The sequence below is a fragment of the Carex rostrata genome, chromosome 25 (genome assembly GCF_964058835.1).
Source record: "Carex rostrata chromosome 25, lpCarRost1.2, whole genome shotgun sequence".
Lineage (NCBI taxonomy): Eukaryota > Viridiplantae > Streptophyta > Magnoliopsida > Poales > Cyperaceae > Carex > Carex rostrata.
In genome coordinates, this window is record NC_135942.1 from 1,681,493 (window position 1) to 1,703,522 (window position 22,030).

General features: G+C 32.0%; 2 protein-coding genes across 4 annotated transcripts; one reads left to right on the forward strand and one right to left on the reverse strand.

Moving 5' to 3' along the window:
• Positions 1 to 1,630: 1,630 nt before the first annotated feature.
• LOC144543761 (S-adenosyl-L-methionine-dependent methyltransferases superfamily protein) lies at positions 1,631 to 5,640 on the reverse strand. Of its 2 annotated transcripts, XM_078292153.1 has the most exons (9): positions 5,545 to 5,640; positions 5,363 to 5,429; positions 5,016 to 5,081; positions 4,556 to 4,649; positions 3,552 to 3,668; positions 3,200 to 3,300; positions 2,770 to 2,844; positions 2,363 to 2,455; positions 1,631 to 2,025 (listed from the first exon to the last, which is right to left on the reverse strand). In XM_078292153.1, the coding sequence occupies exons 1-9, from the start codon at positions 5,556 to 5,558 to the stop codon at positions 1,759 to 1,761; spliced, it is 894 nt and encodes a 297-aa protein (XP_078148279.1). In that variant the 5' UTR covers positions 5,559 to 5,640; the 3' UTR covers positions 1,631 to 1,758. The 2 variants fall into 2 exon arrangements, with proteins under 2 accessions (XP_078148279.1, XP_078148280.1); XM_078292154.1 differs by lacking the exon at positions 2,770 to 2,844 and having other exon boundaries at positions 5,545 to 5,630.
• A 6,188-nt stretch (positions 5,641 to 11,828) lies between these two features.
• Positions 11,829 to 15,468, forward strand: LOC144543983 (uncharacterized). 2 transcript variants are annotated; one of them, XM_078292431.1, is made up of 5 exons: positions 11,829 to 12,365; positions 13,076 to 13,393; positions 14,317 to 14,449; positions 14,769 to 14,816; positions 15,111 to 15,468. In XM_078292431.1, the coding sequence occupies exons 2-5, from the start codon at positions 13,092 to 13,094 to the stop codon at positions 15,144 to 15,146; spliced, it is 519 nt and encodes a 172-aa protein (XP_078148557.1). In that variant the 5' UTR covers positions 11,829 to 12,365; positions 13,076 to 13,091; the 3' UTR covers positions 15,147 to 15,468. The 2 variants fall into 2 exon arrangements, with proteins under 2 accessions (XP_078148557.1, XP_078148558.1); XM_078292432.1 differs by lacking the exon at positions 14,769 to 14,816.
• The last annotated feature ends 6,562 nt before the right edge of the window (positions 15,469 to 22,030 follow it).

Genomic DNA, 22,030 nt, shown 5'->3' on the forward strand with positions numbered 1-22,030 from the left:
AAATTAGATATTTTTAGATATGTAAAATGAGGAATTTTTTATAAATAAAAGTATATATCAAATCAAATTTGGACTCAAATATTTTTTTTCCAAAATATTAAAAACGTATGATGATAAATAGCAAGATTAGCTACACAAATACACAATATAATTCTTCCTCGACTTTCTTTCCTTAGCTTTGAACAGGTAAATGTTAGATTTATTAAATGGTACGCCCGTTATGGGAAACCCAAATCCAAAATCTGACCCGTTATAAATAGATATCAACTCATTATAAAAAAGGTGCATTGGTTTTATATAAACCATCCATATATCTCTCAATCCATCAGATGAAAAACGAAATAGTGACTGAAAAAGAGAAAAATTACAGAGCACCAAGATACTATTTTAATACTTGAAGGTCTTAGGTCGTAGAAAACACATGGCTTCTGGCTTCGGCTTGTGATTTCTTGTAGAACCAGTGATACTGCTACGCTTGCAAGATCCGCTTCTGCACGAAGATTAACGGAATAATTTGTAAATTCTAACAGTAAAGATATTAACAGTGATGTTTTGACTCAGCGCAGCATACAAAAAAAATACCCAGGCTTTTTCTAATATTTCATTTTCTGTTTGGATTGCCTCCCAGTTTGGGAATAACAGCTCTATTCTATTCCTCGCAATCCAAACATATTAATGTCCCAAATCTGAACGCGCAGAAGCCAATTTTACAGAAAGTACGTAAACTTGCATTTGAACCAAATTTGATCTAGTATATTTGAAATAGCATGAATTTGATATTGTTTACGTTGTTAGAAATTTTCAATCATATTAATGTTGTTTTTTATAAATAGTGTGATTTAAATGTTATAGAAACACTTGAGCAATGTTTAGAAAGAAAATTTGATATGATATGTACGAATTAATGTGCATTAGATTCCTGTACTTGTAATAAAATAATATCTGAATGGATACTGAATCAACCTGATTAGAAATACTTACTGTTATATTTAATATGCAGCGCATGTAGTTCAAAGCTTAATCAACATATATTGAAAACAAATTACATATTGGTAGAAACAATTTTAACCATCATGGAGTTTCTTTATTCATAGAACTATACCAAGGAACAAACTGAAAAATCAATTAACATGCTGCTAGGCTATAAATACGCCTCAACAATATTTTAATTCGATGATCTATATAATTAGTCCAATTCATTTTTTTTTATAAAAAAAAATACTTAAAAGTAAGATTGTAAACATTTGTGATATTACTTTGTTTTCATCAACAAGCCCATAAAAATCTACTATTATATGTCACGTGTAGTAAATGAAGTTCAGCCCTCTTTGAGTTAGCATGAATCAAATATAGTTCATGTTGTTTTAAAGTTTTCAGAGTTGAGATGCAATCTTTTGCTATGAAGCAATAGAAGGTGGTGACAGATGATACATTATAAGAAGAAAAATCATTTGGAAAAACAAAAAGAACAATCTTTGAGTTCATGTTGTTTGAAAAATCTTTGAGTTAATGTTGTTTAAAAAAAATGAGAGACATAAGACCCTTCAATCCAAGCACACAAAGAAAAACAAAAAGAGATAATAATGCATGGATATTGGTGTAGATTATCTCTCTGTCTCGCTCAGTCGTGTAGAAAGCAAATAAATTCTAATTATGATTTTTTTTAAAGGAAGTGAATAGGGTGGAAGATGTTTCAAATGTTTTGCAAACATGTTTCTAAAATTTTGCAAGGTAAAACGTAACTCGTTCTCATAAGATCTATGTTAATTTGACATCTCGAAGAAGCCTAGCTGCCATGGCCCCACACCTCCTAATCTCCCAGTCATCAAGCTTCCCATTTTCTGGTACCGAGTCTTTCAATTCTACTGGAGCACTGGGTTCTGCATTTTGAGTCTCTCCGCAATCACAAGTTTCTCTCTCCTCATTTTTATTTATCGCTTCGCAGGGTTCAATGTTGCATTTTGGCCGAGCCTTCAATTCCATCATGTACAATTGTATGCTTGGATGTTGGTACTTGATATCCATCTGTCTCATGAAAATAACAACATTTGGAATAACAAAAAGGGGAAAGAAGTGTTTGCTTTTAAGTTTTACAATTTCCTGTACAAAATTTTTCATCTACTCAAATTTTTAAAGGTTTAATTATGCAAAGGTTCTCCAAAACTTGTTAATTCCGAAGTTCCAGATTTCTCCCTCAAAGCTAAAATATACGATATCTGCCTCAAAATTTCCTTAGTCTCACATTTTGAATCTAACCAGAAGGCTTACATTTTATTTCTGGCTCTAGTCGGAAATGTACATTTGCCAGCATTAAAATTTCCTGATTTAAGAAAAAAAGCAAAAGAACGAAATAAACTGATACCTTCGATTTTGGGATGGTTTTGACTATGAAATGGTTCTTCATCATTTCTACCATTTGTTCATGCACTGTCGTACAGCGGATTTCATGACCTATCTGAAATTGATGTTATTTATACAGAAATGTCAAATCTGCCCTACTAAAACCAAAAAACAGGATATGTTCTCCTACAAAACACTAATACCACTAGATATGCATGTAATACCACTCATACCTCATTTTACAAGAGGGACATAATGAAGAAGAGGCTTTGGCGGCATTGCAATGCAAATGAGAAGCAACACACAACAAGGTCATTTTTCATGTTTTGTTAGGGTATTTGGGGTAATTCTCAGTTTGCAGGGGAATAAATAAATGTGTACCTCATGACAATGTTCCTAGAAGAGTTAAGATTTAAGAAATGAACTTACAAGTACATTTGTACTGGGACCAGATAAAGCCAAAATAGTTTCAATTAGTGGCTCCAATAGATGTTCCGCATAAACCTTGAACAAGACAAAATATAAGTGTAGTGAATACAAAATATATGAAAATGGATGTTCTCATCTGTGTAGTGTTTAAAAATATTAACTCAAATTTTGACAATTGAAGAACTAAAATGGTGCTTACTGCCCAGTAAAGGACCTAAAATGTTGTTTATTATATTATTTGGATGGCCTAATATAACTTCATTCCCAAAAAACAAAAGCAAGAGAAGTGATATTAACAATAAATTTAGTTAAATAGATAACCTAGTAACTTAAAGCTGGTGTGGTCTAGTAACTTAACGGAATTAATGCCAACAATTATGAAATAAATACAATTAAAAATTGACAAACAAATAGTATCAAGAATACATACAACATCGGTTCCAATGATGTAATCAAAAGGGGGTCCCACAGCCTCAATTTGAGTTTTATTGCCCCAATCCAGCTCAGCAACTGAAACTGAGCCAAAAGTACCTACACAGCATGCACAATCGCAAATTTGTTCAACTTCCAGTCCCAAACTACATGAATTTTAGCTTCTAGATAAAAAAATTATTAGTACCGAACATTGGTACCATTTCAGTAGTCCAGTACCACTGCATCAAATATCAATTGGATAATGAAACCATAATCACACATTTGAGGGAATAACATGTGTTAATTGAGTTAAATTTGGGCTTAATTGCAAACTGGGAAAACCAATACCTTACAAGACCAGTAAGTACCTGAATCAGAATTACTCTGAGAAATCCAAGATTTGTTTCGATCAACATTTCTTGTAAGCAAAGGAAGAACCTCCAACTGATCGGTTAATGTCACATCACAACCTAACAATGCCATTCCTGAAATAATGCATCTAATATAAGGATGGAAAGAAAGAACAATCAAGGAACTTCTTTTTTGGGTGTGTGGGTGGGTTTGGATGGGCTTCATAAAAAAATAAAGGAATATGTGTGTTATAGAAAACTTGGTACATGAAAGATGGGTGTTACTAGTGTTTTGTGCTTTCAGGGCCATGCTTTTCAGGATTTCATGATTTTTGGGTTCTCTAGGGTTTTAGAGTGGTTTAGAGAAATTCATTAATATGTGAGCAAATAAAAAAAAGACCAGATAGAGAGTAAATTGAAAACAATAATAGTTTTAAAAACTAAATAATACTTCTATGTTATAAACGAAATATGAAAAGGAAAAAAAAAACAATGAGGAGGGTTCAAATGCACCATCATTTTGGCGCTCCATATGCTCCACGTCCTCTATCTTCATTTTCAAAGTCCGAATGGTTGATCCGAACCGCTCAACATGATCTTCATAATAAAACATGCTTGGAGACCAAATTTTATATTTTTTAGAATTTTTTTACTATTTTTTTAGATAGGTACAAAATCACTTTTTTAAGGAGATTCTGTACCATCCGCTAAAGTCATATTGTACCTATCTAAAAAAATTCTAAAAAATATAAAATTTGGTCTCCAAGCATGTTTTATTATGATCATGTTGAGCGGTTCGGATCGACCGTTCAAAATTTGAAAATGAAGATAAAGGACGTGGAGCATATTGGAGCACCAAAATGATGGTGCATTTGAACCCTCCTCAAAAAACAATATATCTGCTTTGGATTATAGGGTTTTAGGGTAAAGTGAGGACATATCGCATATATAAGTACATCATAAAGGTTACTCAGTAAAACTTAGAAAAAAAATATAAATGATGATAAATCTCGAAAAATTACCAAGCCCTGCTAGACCGCAACCTGCTCCAAGTTCAATCACACGTTTGCCTTTCATCTTGGCCGGGCTAAATCTCCCTTTTCTGCTATTCTTCTCCTGAAATTAGTTTAAAACAGATAATTCAAATGTTTTTAGCAATTTATAAGGTAGTACTTTCTTTATATATTTCAAATTACTATCTTTTTCCACATATATGCAATAAAGCTCAGAAGGGCAATAAAGTTCATATACATACTTTAATTGGTTCTGGTGCAATGCAATCCAATCATTCCTTGCACAAACCATTAGTTTCAAAATTGGATACACCAAACACTATGCACCCATATGGACCCTACCAGTATATTAACATAAAAAAAGGGAAAACATCAACTATAGTTTTTTGTATACGCTTTATTTTCTATTTGTATGAAATATAAAGAGATATTGGGATTTTACAGAAGTCTTAAAAGAGAAACTAATTACCAAGTATTTTACAAGAACCATTGATGCATCCCATACTGTCATTCCAAGATGTTTTGAGTTTGGATCCTGATAAAATATAGCTCCAAATTGTTAGAGACTGGTAAAGTATCTGCTGGTACAAAAAACACTTTCTGTAGGACTAACTAAAATTTGTCAAATTGACTAACTTAAAGTGAATAAACTCCAAAGTAATTATTTTTGCGGCAATGCAAAAGAAAAAAAAAAACACATTAAAAGGTTAGTTTCTGCAAAATTTGCAATATGATTAGAACTAAAAAATTTATATGATTTGTGGTTCACTATTCACCAATCGTAATACTTGATCTAGACGATATCTACAAGATTACCTGAGAAATATGGAGCCCATGTCCAAAAGCTTCGATTGCAATCGCAGATGTGCTAGGGGAATTCAACCTGTGGAAGAATTAAAAAAAGAAAAGAAAAGAAAAGAAATAGATTAGAAGGTAAAAAAATATATAAAACCAAAAAAGATAACACAGTGCCTTCACTGTAAGACTATCGCAGATACCTATCGGGATCCATAGTTTGGAATTTGGACTGCTACTGTAGAGAAATCGGTGGGATTGGGGATATATAGACGAGTAGACAGGAAAGGAATCAGTGGCAGTCAGACGGTTCGGAGCCGTTCGATCCACATAAAGATTCGGGTACAGAGATTTGGGATTCGCATGGATCAAGTTCGCACATATATTGATGCAGATCGAACGGATCCGACCGAACCGCCCCCATTCTGACGGGGAAATCAGCAAGCAGAAGAGAGAGATTATAAGATAAAACGAGTTTAATGTTAACGGGCCGTTTTGCAGGACACTTCTCTCCGAGCACCGAATTTAAAAGTTAACCACGGCCCGTAAAAAAATTATACGAATAAAAAATATAACGATCTGACTTATTTTTACTCAGTCTAACATTGATGTGAATATATATTTTTTTACCAATTTTATTATAAGGAGAAATGAAGGGAAATAAATAAAACAAAGAATAAAGCCATTAACCTTAAAGGAAAAAAAAACAAAGAGAGAAATTTAAATTGTCTTTTCCTCTAATTGTCATTTTTCAATTTAGAAGGTAAATTCTCCTTCGCACACTTTCTCTCGCTTTTCTTGCCTTCTCTTCTTTTTTCTCTGTAATTCTAATTCAGGAGGCACTCATAAAGAATGCTAGCAAAATAAGCACATGTCGAGGCCAGACTAGTTGGATAACTGGAGGATGTCAAGGGTTTGATATATTGACTCGACGGTTCAGATTGACCAATGGTATCTTTTTTATCTTTTTGTTGCCTTGTTTATTGTTTTTATCTGTCCAATCAAGATTGAATAATTTGAATATGAGTTGACATCTGATCATGAAGGTAGAATTATTAATCCGATTATTAAAAAAAAAATTATATTCGTTGTATAATAAATCGAGATGAAGGTAGAATTATTACAACTTAAAAACAAAAATTGTTACTATAGGCAACACTTAAAAGGGGGCAAAGTTGTTCATAAAAATATAAATTATATGTGTATTGTGACGCGATACCCTGCCTTCTCTGTCCGCAATCTAAACAGAAAAAAAAAGATGTCTCATTTCCTTTGGTCGTTAGCCAACTAATACTGAAGGTTATCAGCGTCTATCACTAAAGGACATTGTTGTTTTTTTTTTTTATTATTGTTTTAGTTATTTGTGTTGTTAGATGTTGATATTTAGATGTGGATGTTTTTTAGATGTTAATGTAGTTTGGATGATGTTTTGAATATAGAACGATGGATGTATTTTACGTTTTAATTAATGAAAATTATACTTGACAGCCACTGTCAAGGTTTAAAAAAGAGAGAGACAATTTCTGTTGTGTCAATATCAATGCCTGAATTTCTTAAAATTGAAGTTGTTTTCGGACTTCTTTCCGGATTTCTTTTTTAAAAGTTAAACTTTTAAAATAAGACAATTTGTATAAAAATCTAAGTCCAGTCATTTTTGAAAATAAACACCTTTTTTAAAACGATAAAATTAAAATAGTGTTTATCAGGTGTTTTGTGGCATCTTATTTAGGCTCACAAAGGAAACTCTTGTAAATCTGGATTCAAATATATTGTAAATATTTATATTTATATTAAATTACTTGACACCTTTCTTTTATCTAAAAAATATCGAAAAAATATATACTCCGATCCCTTGCAAATCTTAGAAATATTGATTAACCATGTATACTTGGATGGCATTTGTGTGATTAATTCTTGTTTAATATAGTCCGTAGTCAAAAGTCAAAAATAAATTTCATTCTTAGAAAGCTTGTTATAGCGCCAATATATATCTGACCCAGTCTGGTAGTTCATCCAACTTCGGGAGCATTTATCACAACCTTTGAACTGTCAAATAAAATGCAATTAATAATGATGTCTAATATATAATTACCTACAATGCAGCAGATCGACTTGGCTCTCCTCTCTCTATTTCCTCTCATATGTTTTATTTGAAAGAAAGAAGTGAGATGGAATGGTGTGTCTATAAGGTAACTAGTATCATACCCGTGCGTTGCAACGGGGACATATTATAAGAAACAAATATATCAATGAAAATAATAATTATCTAAAAATTAAAACACATGTTAATAGAAAATTTATATGATTATGTATTTTTAATTAACTTTAATCGTGATCTCTGATAACAATTTGATGATGTGATGATTCTTTATTTTTAAGTACCAATGATATCAAATAATAGCTCGATTCGAATCTAATATCAAATATCATACAACAATTCAATATCAACATATAATATGATATCAAATAATAGCTCGATTCGAATATAATATCAAATATCATACAACAATTCAATATCAACATATAATATGATATCAAAAAACATAAATAAAAAGTGTTATCGTTTGTATGTATAGGATGTATACACACACACACACACACATATTATAAGAAAAATATATATTCACACACATGTTTCAATTTATATTCTTCTTTGTTTCCAATTTAAAATACACACACACACATACACACATTGATATATTATATATTGGAAATATATTCTAAATTGCCCACACCAATATGTATAGAAAAAAAAAAAGGAAATTAAAAAAAATGATTTCCATTGTGATTCGTATAGAAACGAAGAAGTAAGGAAACAATAAATAAGAAAATGAAATGTTGAGTCTTCTCAATTGAAGAGGAAAAAAATATGGAAATAAAGGAATAAGGAAACAAATAAATATATAGCTATATTTCAGAATTTGTTCATTTTAAATTGTTACGTATCGTGTGGCAGCACATGTGGTGGGTATGTTTTTAACTAAATTTAGACTTCTATACATAAAAGAGATGCATTTAATCAAAAGAAGACAAATTATGTAATTGGAGAGCTGAGATCAAATCCGAAGTTTAATCTCTCAATCGTAGCTGTTGGCGGATTGGACACCCAACGTGCATAATAATAGAAATGGAGATATGAAGAATTCTAGGTAGTTTTGTGCTCCTATTCTCTGAATGAGGTCAGCTAGCTGGCTATAAGGTTACAGTAAAGCCATGAAGGGAATTTCTAGTTCCATCAAATACAATTCTTGGTGTTTGTAATTCAGTTGGATAACTTAACTAATTGGACTTGCTGGTTAAAGAAGTTATATGTAAAGCATGATATGTGAAATTTCAAATGATTTCCTTTCTTTAATTAGCAAATTTAAGTTTACTGTTTTTTATTATTCTACATATATCTCAAGAGGGATATATTATATTGATAATAAATTTATTCTACATAGTCTATTTTGTTTTTGGCAGGTTCAAATATTCTTATCTTTACAATATTTTGAGCTAGAGATAGATGAAGAATCTGAGTTCTGTTAGGTTTTTTTGGTTCTATGTTGCATTAAAGACTTAGTTTTAATTAGAGTTAATGTTGGGTTGAATTTTAGTTTTAATTGAGCTGGATGAAGAATTTTAGTTATAATATTTTTTTGTGGAAATGGTTTTAGTTATAATATTTTTATAGTTTGAATTGAGCTGGATGAAGAATTCTAATTAGAGTTAATGTTGGGTTGAATTGTAGTTTTAATTGAGCTGGATGAAGAATTTTAGTTTGAATTTTAGTTATAATATTTTTTTGTGGAAAATGGTTTTAGTTATAATATTTTTATAGTTTGAATTGAGCTGGATGAAAAATTCTAATTAGAGTTAATGTTGGGTTGAATTTTAGTTATAATATATTTTTTGTGGAAAATGATTTTAGTTATAATAATTTTTTAGTTTGAATTGAGCTGGATGAAGAATTTTAATTGAGGCCGTTGGTTATCACAGTTGACTTTTTATATTTTCTTGTCCAGATTAATGTTCATGAACAGTCCATTGGTTGTCCAAAGAAATTCTGTTAGTTGTCCAAATGATTTTGTTCGAGTTAGGCTGGGGTGCTATGGATAGCATAGTGGCCTCTATGCTACGGCTCAATATTCGAGTTTTCAAAATCCAAACGGTCGATCCGAACCGTTCATCTTATTCTTCATATTAATATCTGCTTGGAGACCAAATTTTATAATTTTCTGAATTTTTTTACTATTTATTAAGCCACTTTGAAAATCGCTAATCCAACGGTTTTACTGTTTTGTGCAGCCACCGTTGGATCAACAATTTTGTAAAATACTTAATAAATAGTAAAAAAATTCATAAAAATGTAAAGTTTGGTCTCCAAGCAGATATTAATATGGAGAATAAGATGAACGGTTCGGATCGACCGTTTGGATTTTGAAAACTCGAATATTGAGCCGTAGCATAGAGGCCACTATGCTATCCATAGCACCCCAACCTAACTCATTTTGTTCGAACAAGGTGAGTAATGAACTGGACTTTTTAATGAACACAATTGCACGAACTGAACATGGACAAAAACTTCTCAAGTTTGAACCGGTTATGAACTGGACAATTATCATATAACTTCTAATCTGAACCGAACATGAACCGAAACCCGCCCATTAGCAGCCCTAATTTGAACTATCCATATTATTATTATTATTATTATTGTATTTGGGCACACAGTGTAAGGAGTACTGGATTTCGACTTGATTTATATCCGATATTACACCTTGATTTTATTTTGGGTTCATTCCGCATGTTGGCATAATAGAATAATCGCATCATGGCATCATTCAAAAGTATTATAAATTCTATTAGATATTAATATAGGTTCACACATGTGCATATTTTTAAATTGTATTCATGTTATAAATAAAAGTGCTTTGACCGTAGAGGATCCCTAAGGGGATAATTCTGGGTCACATACTGGGCGATTCGTCGCTCACCCACAAGTTGTTTCGTGGGTTTTAGGTACAGGTTCTGGCGGTTCGCAGCAGGAGATGTCAGGAGCTGTCCCCGAGGGCCACACCACTTGACCTAGTTAGGGTTAGACTTTTGATTAGGTTTACGAGTCCCGTATTTCCTGTGTTATATATATACGGGCTCGATAGATTATGTATCCCCTTCTATAGATGGTGTTATTTGGATCCGAGATGGATCGAATTATATGTTATGTATGTGTATGTTTATTTATTTGCTATGTGACTGATGCTTGATATTTATATTATTTTGCTTCCGTTGCTGTTTGATTTATTATTGATGATTAGCCTTGCGTGCTTAATGATTAATTAAGCACGAGGCGAAGTTGATCACATCTTAATCCAGACTTTACTGGTTTGGGGTGTGACAGTGTACATATAATTGTGACTTCCAAATACGGTTCAAAACTTTCATATTGTATGTGTATGTCAGAGTTTTTTTTTCGCATGAGCGTCTTCTTCCATTATACACGATTAATGTAGAACTTTTTCACATCCGTATATAATATATCATGTATGATCACATTTTCTGTACTAGTGAAAGCATCTTTTTTTTTAAAAAAAAATGCACCAAATGACAATAATGTTGAATAAGACATTTTATAACATAACTCACCAAATCGTTACTGTTTTTCTTTTTTTTTTGGTTGAAAGCTCGTAAGCAATTATATTGATCAAACAATATACAAGATAGCTATTACATATATTTCTTTTAATTAAAATAAAAATATAAAAATTTATTCATTGAGCTACCTATAAATTCATCTAATTTTCTATGTCAAAAAATAACAGATACGTGAGGCAAAAAAATGTGAATTGGTCTATTTGCACCCAATTACCAAGTAGGTGAGCCTTCTGATTTTTTTTATCTGGGAATGTAGACATAGCAGTAATTTTAGAGTTGCATAACTAACGGAGTACGCCATTTTGAGTTCTTCCTTAAGGACGAAACGTCTTCTTCTTTTCAAAATCGGCGTTGCTTAGAGGAATTTGCAGCCGAGAGACACTAAATCAAATCGGACCGAAACAGTCACCACTTAGAGAGGAGGAAGAAGAGGGCACTGAATCAAATCAGACCGGGACAGTCACCACTCAGCTGAAAAGGCACTGAATCAAACCGAACCGAAAACTGAATCAACCGGTCCAGAACAGTCACCACTCAGAGAGGTGAAAAAAAAGAAAAAAAAAGAAAAAGAAGAAAAAGAAAAAGAAAAAGAAGAAGAAAAAGAAAGAGAGAAGAATGGAAGCAACTTTTTACAATTTTGTCATCATCAACAACTATAAAAACGCATATCTTATTTACATATATAGTTACAGTAGATATAATGAGGATATAAATGAATACACAACAACACCTTCAGTCAAACCTGACAAGTAGAGATAGATAGATGAGTCGAACCTGACAAGTAGAGATAGATAGATGAGGCGAGAAGCAGCAAAACTCCTAAACAGAATCATTTGCTCAAATAAAACGAGACGAAGTGGACCGAACAGACAAGAAAAAATGGAGGTGAGACGAAGCAGAACAGCCGAATTGGTGTTGCGACTCTCAAAACGACATACTTTGAATCACCTTCAATATCGCCTAGTTGATATTCCAAAGAAAATTTAGTTTCAGAATCTCCCTGAGACGGAGTTCCCTATATGCGGGCGGAGCTTCCTAGGCTGCCCCGTTACCCTGTCTTTCAATCGTTACTGTTAATAAATATATTCGGAGCCCCGCCAGTGTAATGGTATTGCTTCCATTTCCTTTCGAAAAATCAATTACCCCCGTTCTCTTCGATATTGCGCCATTTAAACTTGGTAGAGACTACGAAGCATTTCAAAAGATATTGCGCCATTTAATTTCATTCTTCCTCTCTCCCCACGAGCAGTCGCTGTCTCTTTCTCTACCTCTTTCCTCTTCTTCATCTCTTGCGAAAACAGTAAAACCCTAGCAAAACCTTATCTGCCACTCCTCCACCTCCTTCCCGCACCGGTGGAGTCCCTCTTCTCCCCCGAAGTGGCTACACACGCAGGTAGGTCTCTCTCCTCTGCTACTGAATGCTGTTCTTCCCTTTCCCTTGATGTGTGATTGTGAAGCCCTACAGTACTAAATCCTTGTTCCTGTATGCCATAATTTCGGAAATTATAGTGTTAATTTTGTCATCATTTCACAAATAGGTTGGTTTCAGGATGATTTGCTTCAATTTTGGAGTTTGCTAAAAGTGGCATCGAAGTACTAATAACATGCATCAGATCTTGTATAAGTTTCATTGTTTTAGAGCTTTTGTAGTAGGTGGCATTATAATTATTTCTAAGCTGAAGGTCCTATTTATAAATTGTTCTGGACTCTTATTTTCTTCCATCAGAAAATTTTACTTGAAAATATAGGGACTATCCAGAAAATTTACATGGCAATTGGGTTATTGGATCTAGGAGTTTTTTTTTTTTTAACAACAAGTCTGCATAGTGGCATAATCACAAAAAAAAAATCTAATATATATATATTAGGTCCTGTAATCACAAAAAATTCTAATATATTGCTACCTTTGAATAGAATGTGGTTGAATATTGGTACTAATATATATCTATTAGGAGTTCAGCTTCTAATATATTGCTACTATTCAAAGAAGGAACAATTACATGTGGTTGAATAAAATGACTTGTATATCCAAATTTAAATATGATTTTATCCTAATTTGTTAGAAACAGAAACCTAATTACTCATTCTCTCATGGAAGTATAGGTCGATTGAGGTCAAGATGGACCAAGCTCCATTGGGCATCGAAAAGGCCAGGGAAGAGAGGATCAATTCGAACATGGAGAGGATGAAACAGCTTGGCATCCTCAATCTCTCACGCGATGTCAACTCAATCTCTCAATCTCTCACACCCAAGAAGAGAGGTAGAGACATGCTTAGAAAGGAAAAGCCGATTGAGACCTCCAATATCACAACCAAAAAGAGAGGCAGAGGCAGGCCTAGGAAGGAGGAGATCAGACTGATTGAGACCTCCAAAATCACACCCAATATCACACCCAGGAATTGGTGGCACCTTCGTACCAGGTAGGTCTCTCTCCTCTTTCACTGAATCCTATTCTTCCCTTTCCCTTGATGTGTGAAACTATACACTAATAGCAAATCCTGGTTCCCTGTATGGCATAATTTCAGAATTTCGGAAACTATAGTGTTAATTTTGTCATAATTTCAGAAATAAGTTGATTTCAGGTTGATTTGGTTCAATCTTTAAGATATGCAAGCTTAACCCTCACGGCTATATAGGCAATTATTATGATTTATAAACCTGGAAAGATTGGAGGGTGCTCGTGAGATAATATACAGTGCTAATAGTTTTGTTATATAATTATATAGATGGAAGATTCGCTACTGTTATTTTGTTCAGTATAAGATGCATCTTACAAGAGCTTTTGTAATAGGTGGAATTGTAATTATTCCTAAGCTGAAGGTCCTATTTATAAAACTGAGTTTGTTCTTGTGTAGGATTAATGATGGAAAAAAATTTAAAAGGTTAGAATTTTATACTTGCCTGGTAATGCCCTGAAATTTTACTTATCCGTGGTAGGAGTTGATTTTGAAAATCTAGGGACTTCCAGAAAATTTACAGGGAATTGGGTTATTGGATCTAGGAGTTCAGCTCGAGAAGGATGCATAGTGGCGTAATCACAAAAAATTCTATTATATTTCTATTATGTCCTGTAATCACAAAAAATTCTCATATCTTTCTATTAGGTCCTGTGATCACAAAAAATAGCCAAATTTGATTTTTGCTGCCTTTCAATAGTCAACAATTACATACATGTTTTCAGCGAAAGAAGGAACAATATAGTTACATGTGGTTGAATAAAATGACTTGTATATCCAAATTTAAATTCTCATGGAAGTATCTTTTAAAAACCCTAGTCCTAAATATGATTTTATCCTAATTTGTTAAAAACAGAAAGCTAATTACTTCTTATCACATGATATAGGTCGATTGAGGTCAAGATGGATCGAGCTCCATTGGGCATCGAAAAGGCCGTGGAAGAGAGGCAGACGCAGATTGAGACCTCCAATATCACACCCGAGAAGAGAGGCAGAGGCAGGCCTAGGAAGCACCATAAGGTATTCACCCATATATCCTCTGTTCACACAGTGTGGTATGTCTTGAATTAGAGTTTAGGGTTTAAGTTAATTCTTGTACTGGTTTAGGTTTGTGTATAGATTTTTTTACAAGAAAGAGCTCCAAAGTTTGCTTGATTAGTTAATGATGAATGCTTTGTTTGCATGTATATGACTGCTTCTTTTTTTGTAATTAGTAGGGCTAAAATGAAAGTACCTGTGAAGCACCGTCAATTGACCTCGATTTGTTTGCATGTATATGCTTTGTTTGCATGTTAATGATAAAATGAAAGTAGAGCTAAAATTAACCTCGATTTTTCAGAGTACCTGTGAAGCACCGTCAATTGACACTCTCAATGTAAAAATCAAGGTTAATTTTAGCCCTACTTTCATTTTTCTTTTGTTCTGTGAGTAATAAGTTTTTAACGATAAATTGCATCATATAAGAGACACTAAAGCTGCTTGATGCTCTTATTGAGGAGTTTAAGATTGGTTGCTGTCAAAGACTCAAATTACCTCTTGTTTTCTTCTTGTTTGAGAAAATTATTCTAATAAGCTCCACGGAACAGGTATAGTGGAAATGTGGAATCTGTTACTCTTTTTGTTTTGAGTTCTTTTAAAATGTTATTGGTTTACAAGTTTGACAGCAGATTTTACTGTGCAGGAAGTTAATGCAACCAGTGAAAAGGAAGAAAAATGAAAAAGTGAGAAAATTAATGGACGAGATAGAAAGAGAGAGAGAGGAAGGAATTGTTCTATTGTTAACCCATGGACTTGGAAGAGGAAGGAATGATGCTCTTTAGATCCTTTACTCTCTGTGCATGTTTTGTTGGATACTGCTATTGTGCGGACTGTGTTTTTTGGTTCTATTGTGCGAACCGTTCAATGCCTCACGTCTTTCATACCTCGTCATACCTCATGTTTTGTATCTTCATTTGAAAGTCCAATATATCAATCTGTATCACTTAGTATGATATTCATATTAAAATATGCTTGGTGTTGAAATTTTATAATTTTTGAAATTTTTTTATTATTTTTTTAGATAGGCAAAAAATCACTGTTTTTTAACAGTTTAGATACAATAATTTTGTACCTATTTTAAAAACTAGTAAAAAATTTGTAAAAAATATAAAATTTCATTTCTAAGCATATTTTAGTATGGATATCATGTTGAGCGGTTTGAATTGATAGTTTAGACTTTAAAAACAAAAATATACAATATGAGATATGAAAGACATGAGATATTAAAACATTAAACATATAAAATATAAAATCATACCTATATAATTTTTATATAAAATCATACCTATATAATTTCTTTAGATTGAAAATATTAAATATATAAGTATATAAAATATTTCATAATCTATAAAGATTAATTTATCTTTTCTAACACAATTTATTATTGAGGGTTCCGATACTGTATGTCTTTCATATCTCATCATATCTTATATTGTATATTTTTATTTTCCAAGTCTGAACTATCAATTCGAACCGTTCAATAGGATATCTGAAATTTTATAATTTTTGTAATTTTTTTACTATTTTTTAAGATAGGTACAAAATTACTATATTTAGACTGTTCAAAAGCATTGATTTTTCTGTTTATCTAAAAAAATTGTTAAATTTTTTTTCAAAAATTATAAAATTTCATCACCAAATATATTTTAGTATCAAAAATATAGTTAATATAGATATCATATTAAGCGGTTCAGATTGATATATTGGATTTTGAAAATGAAAATGTAAAATATAAAGTATAATGAGGTATAAAAGACACGAAGTATTGAGCCCTCTAATTGTTATTATCATATAACTTCACCATGTGCAACTTAAAATTGTCAGATTTTCAATTAACAAATTAAACAATGATATCTAATATGAAATTTGACCGAAACAATCGGTTTCTTAATAGTTACCTCTTGATAGGGGGGACAAACTTGGGTCCGATGAGTTCTAAAACCGTCCGATCCTCTTTAACATTCGTGCGCACGGATATTAAAAAATGTGCATGGATATTAAAGCGAGGTGCACATATCTTAAAGCAGATCGGACGGTTTTGGAACCCATCGAATTCAGTTTGAGTCCGATGGGCATCGGACCCAAGTTTGTCTCCTTGATAGGTCATTAAACCTATTATTTCTAAATTACTATATATGATCAATACTAATTTGGATTTACTTTCGATTATGACTCTGATTATTGATAGGGTGATGTATCAAAGGTCCCATAAGCTCCTCACAAGTGAAGCGATAGGCTAGACATCAAAAGTTTCCCAAGCCCATCTATAATCTCGGGCTCGGAAGATCCCGTGACAGCCCAATAAGGCCCGTTCAACTAATCTCCAAGAGCAAGTCCCGTGCGAGCTCGGGATGGTTCCATTTCTATGCGAACAATACATCAATACCGTGTCTACATGGCTGCTATGTGACAACTTGTCAAGCCACGTAGACGCAGTCTCCTCACTGCCCTTGCGGTACGATTACCAGATGACCTACAAGGCTACATAAGACTTCAAACTCAACTGAGCTGGGACGAATTGGCAATTTGAAGTTCACATACAATCTACTCTTTCCGAAATAGGACATATCAATTATCAATAAATATTTTAGACTAACATATTAATTTAATTTAAAATTAGTAAAATTAATTTAGATCATAACGATACCAGTGAACTGATCTGTAAGTAAATTTATTGAAATATATCTGCTGGCCTTCACATCGAAGATATTAGTCTCTTTGAACAAAATGAGATGAATATGGAGCGACCAACTCGTTTTTACTCTCTTTTCAAAAATTATCAAACAAATATATTTTTTTTTTAAATTATTAACAAAATATCCTTATAAATTTTAATTTTTCTTGCTCTTTCCTTCCCTCTCACTCTTTCTCAGTTACTCCCTTCTTCTCATTTCTCGTTTTTCCCTACGACAATAAAAAAAATGAAAAATATTTTTTTAATAAAACTCAGTTACAAAAAAGAAACAAAAAATCTGGATTAATAAGACTTGAAATTATAATTCAAATTAAAGCTATTTACCTACAAACATCATTGGATATTTTATATGAAGCAGAATGAGACAAAAATATTAAATATCCTAGATATTATAATAAGACTGAAACATCAATATCAAACCGATTACCCAAAGCGACCTGTACATACATTTTTTTGTTAGCTTTCTGGTACACTCTGGTTACCCATAACGCCAATCAAAGTTTGACAAGAGATTGAATAATAAGCACGAGTATAATTGATATATTATTTTGAAAGTTGGACAAGAGAAAGGAAGCAGCTAACAGTCTCCCAACTCCAGTCCTCCAAAAATTTCAGGACTAATTCTGTAAACATCAATACTAAATCCTGTAAACATCAATATTAAATCCTGTAAACTAATTCAACAAATCCTGTCAACTTAAAACTTTCAATTCTTTGTGGTCCCCAATAACTTTCACTTTAACCACTTTAATTACTTTGACTGTGACCACTTTTAAACCTTTGACCAGGACCACATCTAGAAGATCTCTAACAGTTTTTCAAAACTAAAAACTAACCATGACTACATTAAAACTTTGTAAACAAAAATATTTAAAAAATTTTCGAGTTTTTTTTTCAAAACTTTATTTTCGAACTTTTTATTCGGAATTTTTATTCGGAATTTTTTTTGAAATTTTTTTTTGAAATTTTTTTTTGAAATTTTTTTTTTGAAATTTTTTTTTGAAATTTTTTTTTGAAATTTTTTTTTGAAATTTTTTTTTGAAATTTTTCTTCGAATTTTTTTTTCGAATTTTTCTTCAAATTTTTTTTGTCTCCTTCTAGATAATACTTTTAATTATTTTGAATTATGTATATCTTACTACATAAATTTGTAAATAGTTTCGTTTAATCTTATAAACCGGTAAAAAAAAATTCAATGTTTAAATTTTTTCAATATTTTATTTTATTTTTTAAAAATGTAAAAAAGAATTCGAATTTTTTTTCTTTCAAATCTCCTTCTAGATACACATAGTATTATATAAACATGCACATATTATCCTGTAAACATACACATATTATCCTATGAACATAGACATATTATCCTGTGAAGATACACATATTATCCTGTAAACATACACATATTATTATGTGAACATACATATTGTACTTGAAATTATGACAGTTGAAAGCGCGTCAGAACTAAGCTAAAAAGGGAAGGCTTTTATACACGGGGATTTTCGGAGGACTGTAGCCCGGGGAACGTTACCTTTCAAAGATCCCCCAACTCCAGTCCTTCAAAAATCCCCCAGATATTTTCAAAGATCCTGTAAACTAATGGAGCAAGTTCGGTAAACTTCAATACTAAATCCTGTAAACTAATTCAACGCGGAGAGAGGGGGCAGCAGACTCAGCTTAATCATCTAAAAATAAGATAACCACTCCAACTTTTCCAATAAAATAACTCGTACTGAATTCGAAGTAGATATCACAACTGGTTATCAAAGTAGTAACTGAGTTTAAGAATCTGTGTGGAATATATATTTTTAATATTTTATATTGATATAAAAGAGAACGGTTCTAAGGAAAGAAAGAGAGAGTGCTAAGTTAATTCTTGATTAATCATAGTTTTAAGAAAATTAAACATAATTAATCTTAATTTTGGATATATTTGATATTTATTAAAGTTATATTGGATAAATATGTGAGTTATTAAATTTTTAGATAATAAATATGAAATTATAAAAATTTAGATGATAAATACGTAATTTCACAGTTTTTGAGTGGTATATATGAAATTCTCCCTTTTTTAAATTCAATCCATAAGGACAAAACCGGGCCTTGCTAATCCTTATCAACTGTGCCTTAATTATACACAAACGACAGCTTAGAGCGCTTGTTTCCACTGGAATGAGTAAAGTTAGCGTATCATATGTTTACTAAGAGGATTTGGTAAGTACGACTTTAAAATTTATTGTATTAATTTCAAACAATGAATCTAATTTATTAAAATTTAACTACTTCATGAATGATGCGTGTACATACAAAATTTTAAATTTTTTGAATTCATTTAGTACAAAGTCAAGCAGTAAAAAAAATAAACTGCTGGACTTTGTAATAAATAAATTCAAAAAAATTAAAATTTATCACTCATAAAGTATATATGTTTAAACAATTTGAATTTATCATTTCAAACTAATTTGATATATTATTAAAGTTGTGATCACTAAATATTCTTAATGAACACATCACACGCTAGTTAGCAGGCTCATAATTAATTATTTTCCTTGTCTGATAGATGTAGCTTCATGCAATTTTTCAAAGTCCGTTTCGGTACATTTGTAGAGCAATAATTGAATGCATGAATTAAGTCAAATTTTCCGAATATATTATTAGAAGACTGAGTATACTCTTGCTAAATCTTTGAAAATCGAATAGTCATGTTATTTATTCAGGGCCTGTTCGGCCACCATTGGGAATGGACATAGGCACGGGATTTGAACTGAATTTTTACTGTTTCTGTGGGGAAAAAAAAAGTATACTCTTGCTAAATCTTTGAAAATTGAAATAGTCATGTTATTTATTCAGGACCTATTCGGTGCACCATCGGGAATGGGCATGAACACGGGATTTGAACTAAATTTTTATTTTCCCACCGAAACAGTAAAAACGCCGAACAGGCTCTCAAAGAGTATTATGTTTTGGGTGGACTTAGCATTACTCTAAGTCAGATTTAATTATCACCTACCTACTGGTCAAAAGAAGCGCTCTCTGTCCCACAAACCAATATTCCACCATTTAATCAATAAATACACCACATGAACGGAATAAATTACTTAAATGCATATCTTAGGTACAATCATATCGAATATGCGCCAGACCTAGGGGGGCCCTCCTACTTGGGCCTTGGGCCTGTTTCCCTTCCTCTCGACACTGCCTCCGCCCCTCAATAAAGGCCCGGAAACCCATAGCTCAGGCAGCTCGCATAGAAAGCACCATGCGGAGCGATCACTCGCGTTCGTATGGACGTCGTACGGTTGGGATTTGAGAGCACATAGATTTTTTCTATTGGGTTTATATAATTTTCCAGATAAGTTTAATTTGTTAGGACCCCAGGATACTTCACGGAATTTATTAAGGTGGAGACTTCTCAACTGCCGCTGGGCACACTTGAATATATAAGTTTGAGTGCACCCGGATCATGGTGTAGGAAATAAACCGATGAACTGTTGTAGTGTACTATTTCTTGATCAACTTTTAGAAACTTTTTTATAATAGCTGTTTTGTAAAATTTTAATTTCAACTATTGATGTAAATATTTCAATTTATATTTTAACATATTTGTATCAGACAAATATTAGTACTTGAGGAGGTTAGGTTTGATGGTGCAATCTGAGACTGTGCACCAAGTGCGGAGAGAATTTAAGGCGTGGGGCCCAAGAGAACTATACACGCTTGGCGAAGAAAAGGCTGTCGGCCCACGAGGTCAACAGTTTCCCTCTCAAACCTGTCGGCTTGTCTCTCGAGGCGGGCCCGGTCCGCTTTAAGTGGTCCCGCGCATCTCGCGATATTATGGATTTGTCTCCGTGCTGTACGTATCGTGATATTTTAAATTGTTTCACTTTGTTCAAACTTCAAAGTGCCAAGTGTGTAATCTATACTGACTAAAAGAGATAGCAAACATATTTTTCGATATCTGTTAATTGATAATAAATTTATTTGAAGATTACAATAAACATATAGTATTTATCAAATCAAAAGTAAAAATTATAATATATTAAAATTTAAATTAATTGTGTATCTAATTCGGTACAATTTAAAATTAATTACTTGTATTTTAATCAGTGATGAATATTTTATAAATCGCATCAGTTTTAGGAGCAACTTATCCAAATATATAGAGAACAATATATAATATACCCCTGTGTATTTTTTTTTTAGAAGAGAAGAATTGCGAAATGATAATTATAATATTTCTATGATGATGAAGTAATCAAGCAAATGAATTGATAGAGGCAAAGAGCTGCTAGATCGATAATATCCATTCCAACGTGGTAATTAAAAAGGGTCTCTTATCCAGAGTGCTTCTAAAATATTAGCTAAGATTGTCTTTTGGATTTTCGTCTCGAAAACATAAATATATGATGTAGAAAAAAAAAATTATATATAAAGAATTTTTTTTATAGAACTTCACACAATATAATAATTCAATTGATGTATTAAATATTTAAATCCATTTTTTTACAATCCAACAAAAATATGAATCAACAGATTGTACAAAATAAGTAAAAAAAAAAAATATATATATATATATATGTTATGTAGCAAAAAAAAAAAAAAAAAATCCTTGAGTAGCAGCTTAATTATGTGGGAGTTGTTTTAATACTGATGACTGTTGGGAGATATTCTCGAGAAATTGAAACCACATATTACATAGCATAATATGCATAATAATTGTTGTTTTCCACACATCAGTTGCTGGCTCTTTTTTAGATATGGCTTTAGCAAAAATAAAAAGAAATTACAGTTGTAAAGTGCAATCTCTAAATCATACATCTTTCTAAAAATTAGTACCCAAACCATTACTAATTATTCTTTTATAATTCATTTGG

Excerpts from the sequence above, each read along its gene's own strand:
- LOC144543983 (XM_078292431.1), top strand. The coding sequence starts at position 13,092 with ATGGACCAAGCTCCATTGGGCATCGAAAAGGCCAGGGAAGAGAGGATC. Across the intron at positions 13,394-14,316 it reads TGGTGGCACCTTCGTACCAG|GTCGATTGAGGTCAAGATGG; the intron begins GTAGGTCTCTCT and ends CACATGATATAG. Across the intron at positions 14,817-15,110 it reads CTCTCAATGTAAAAATCAAG|GAAGTTAATGCAACCAGTGA; the intron begins GTTAATTTTAGC and ends TTTACTGTGCAG.
- LOC144543761 (XM_078292153.1), bottom strand. Across the intron at positions 2,845-3,199 it reads ACATCATTGGAACCGATGTT|GTTTATGCGGAACATCTATT; the intron begins GTATGTATTCTT and ends GTCTTGTTCAAG. Across the intron at positions 2,026-2,362 it reads AAACCATCCCAAAATCGAAG|ATGGATATCAAGTACCAACA; the intron begins GTATCAGTTTAT and ends TTCATGAGACAG.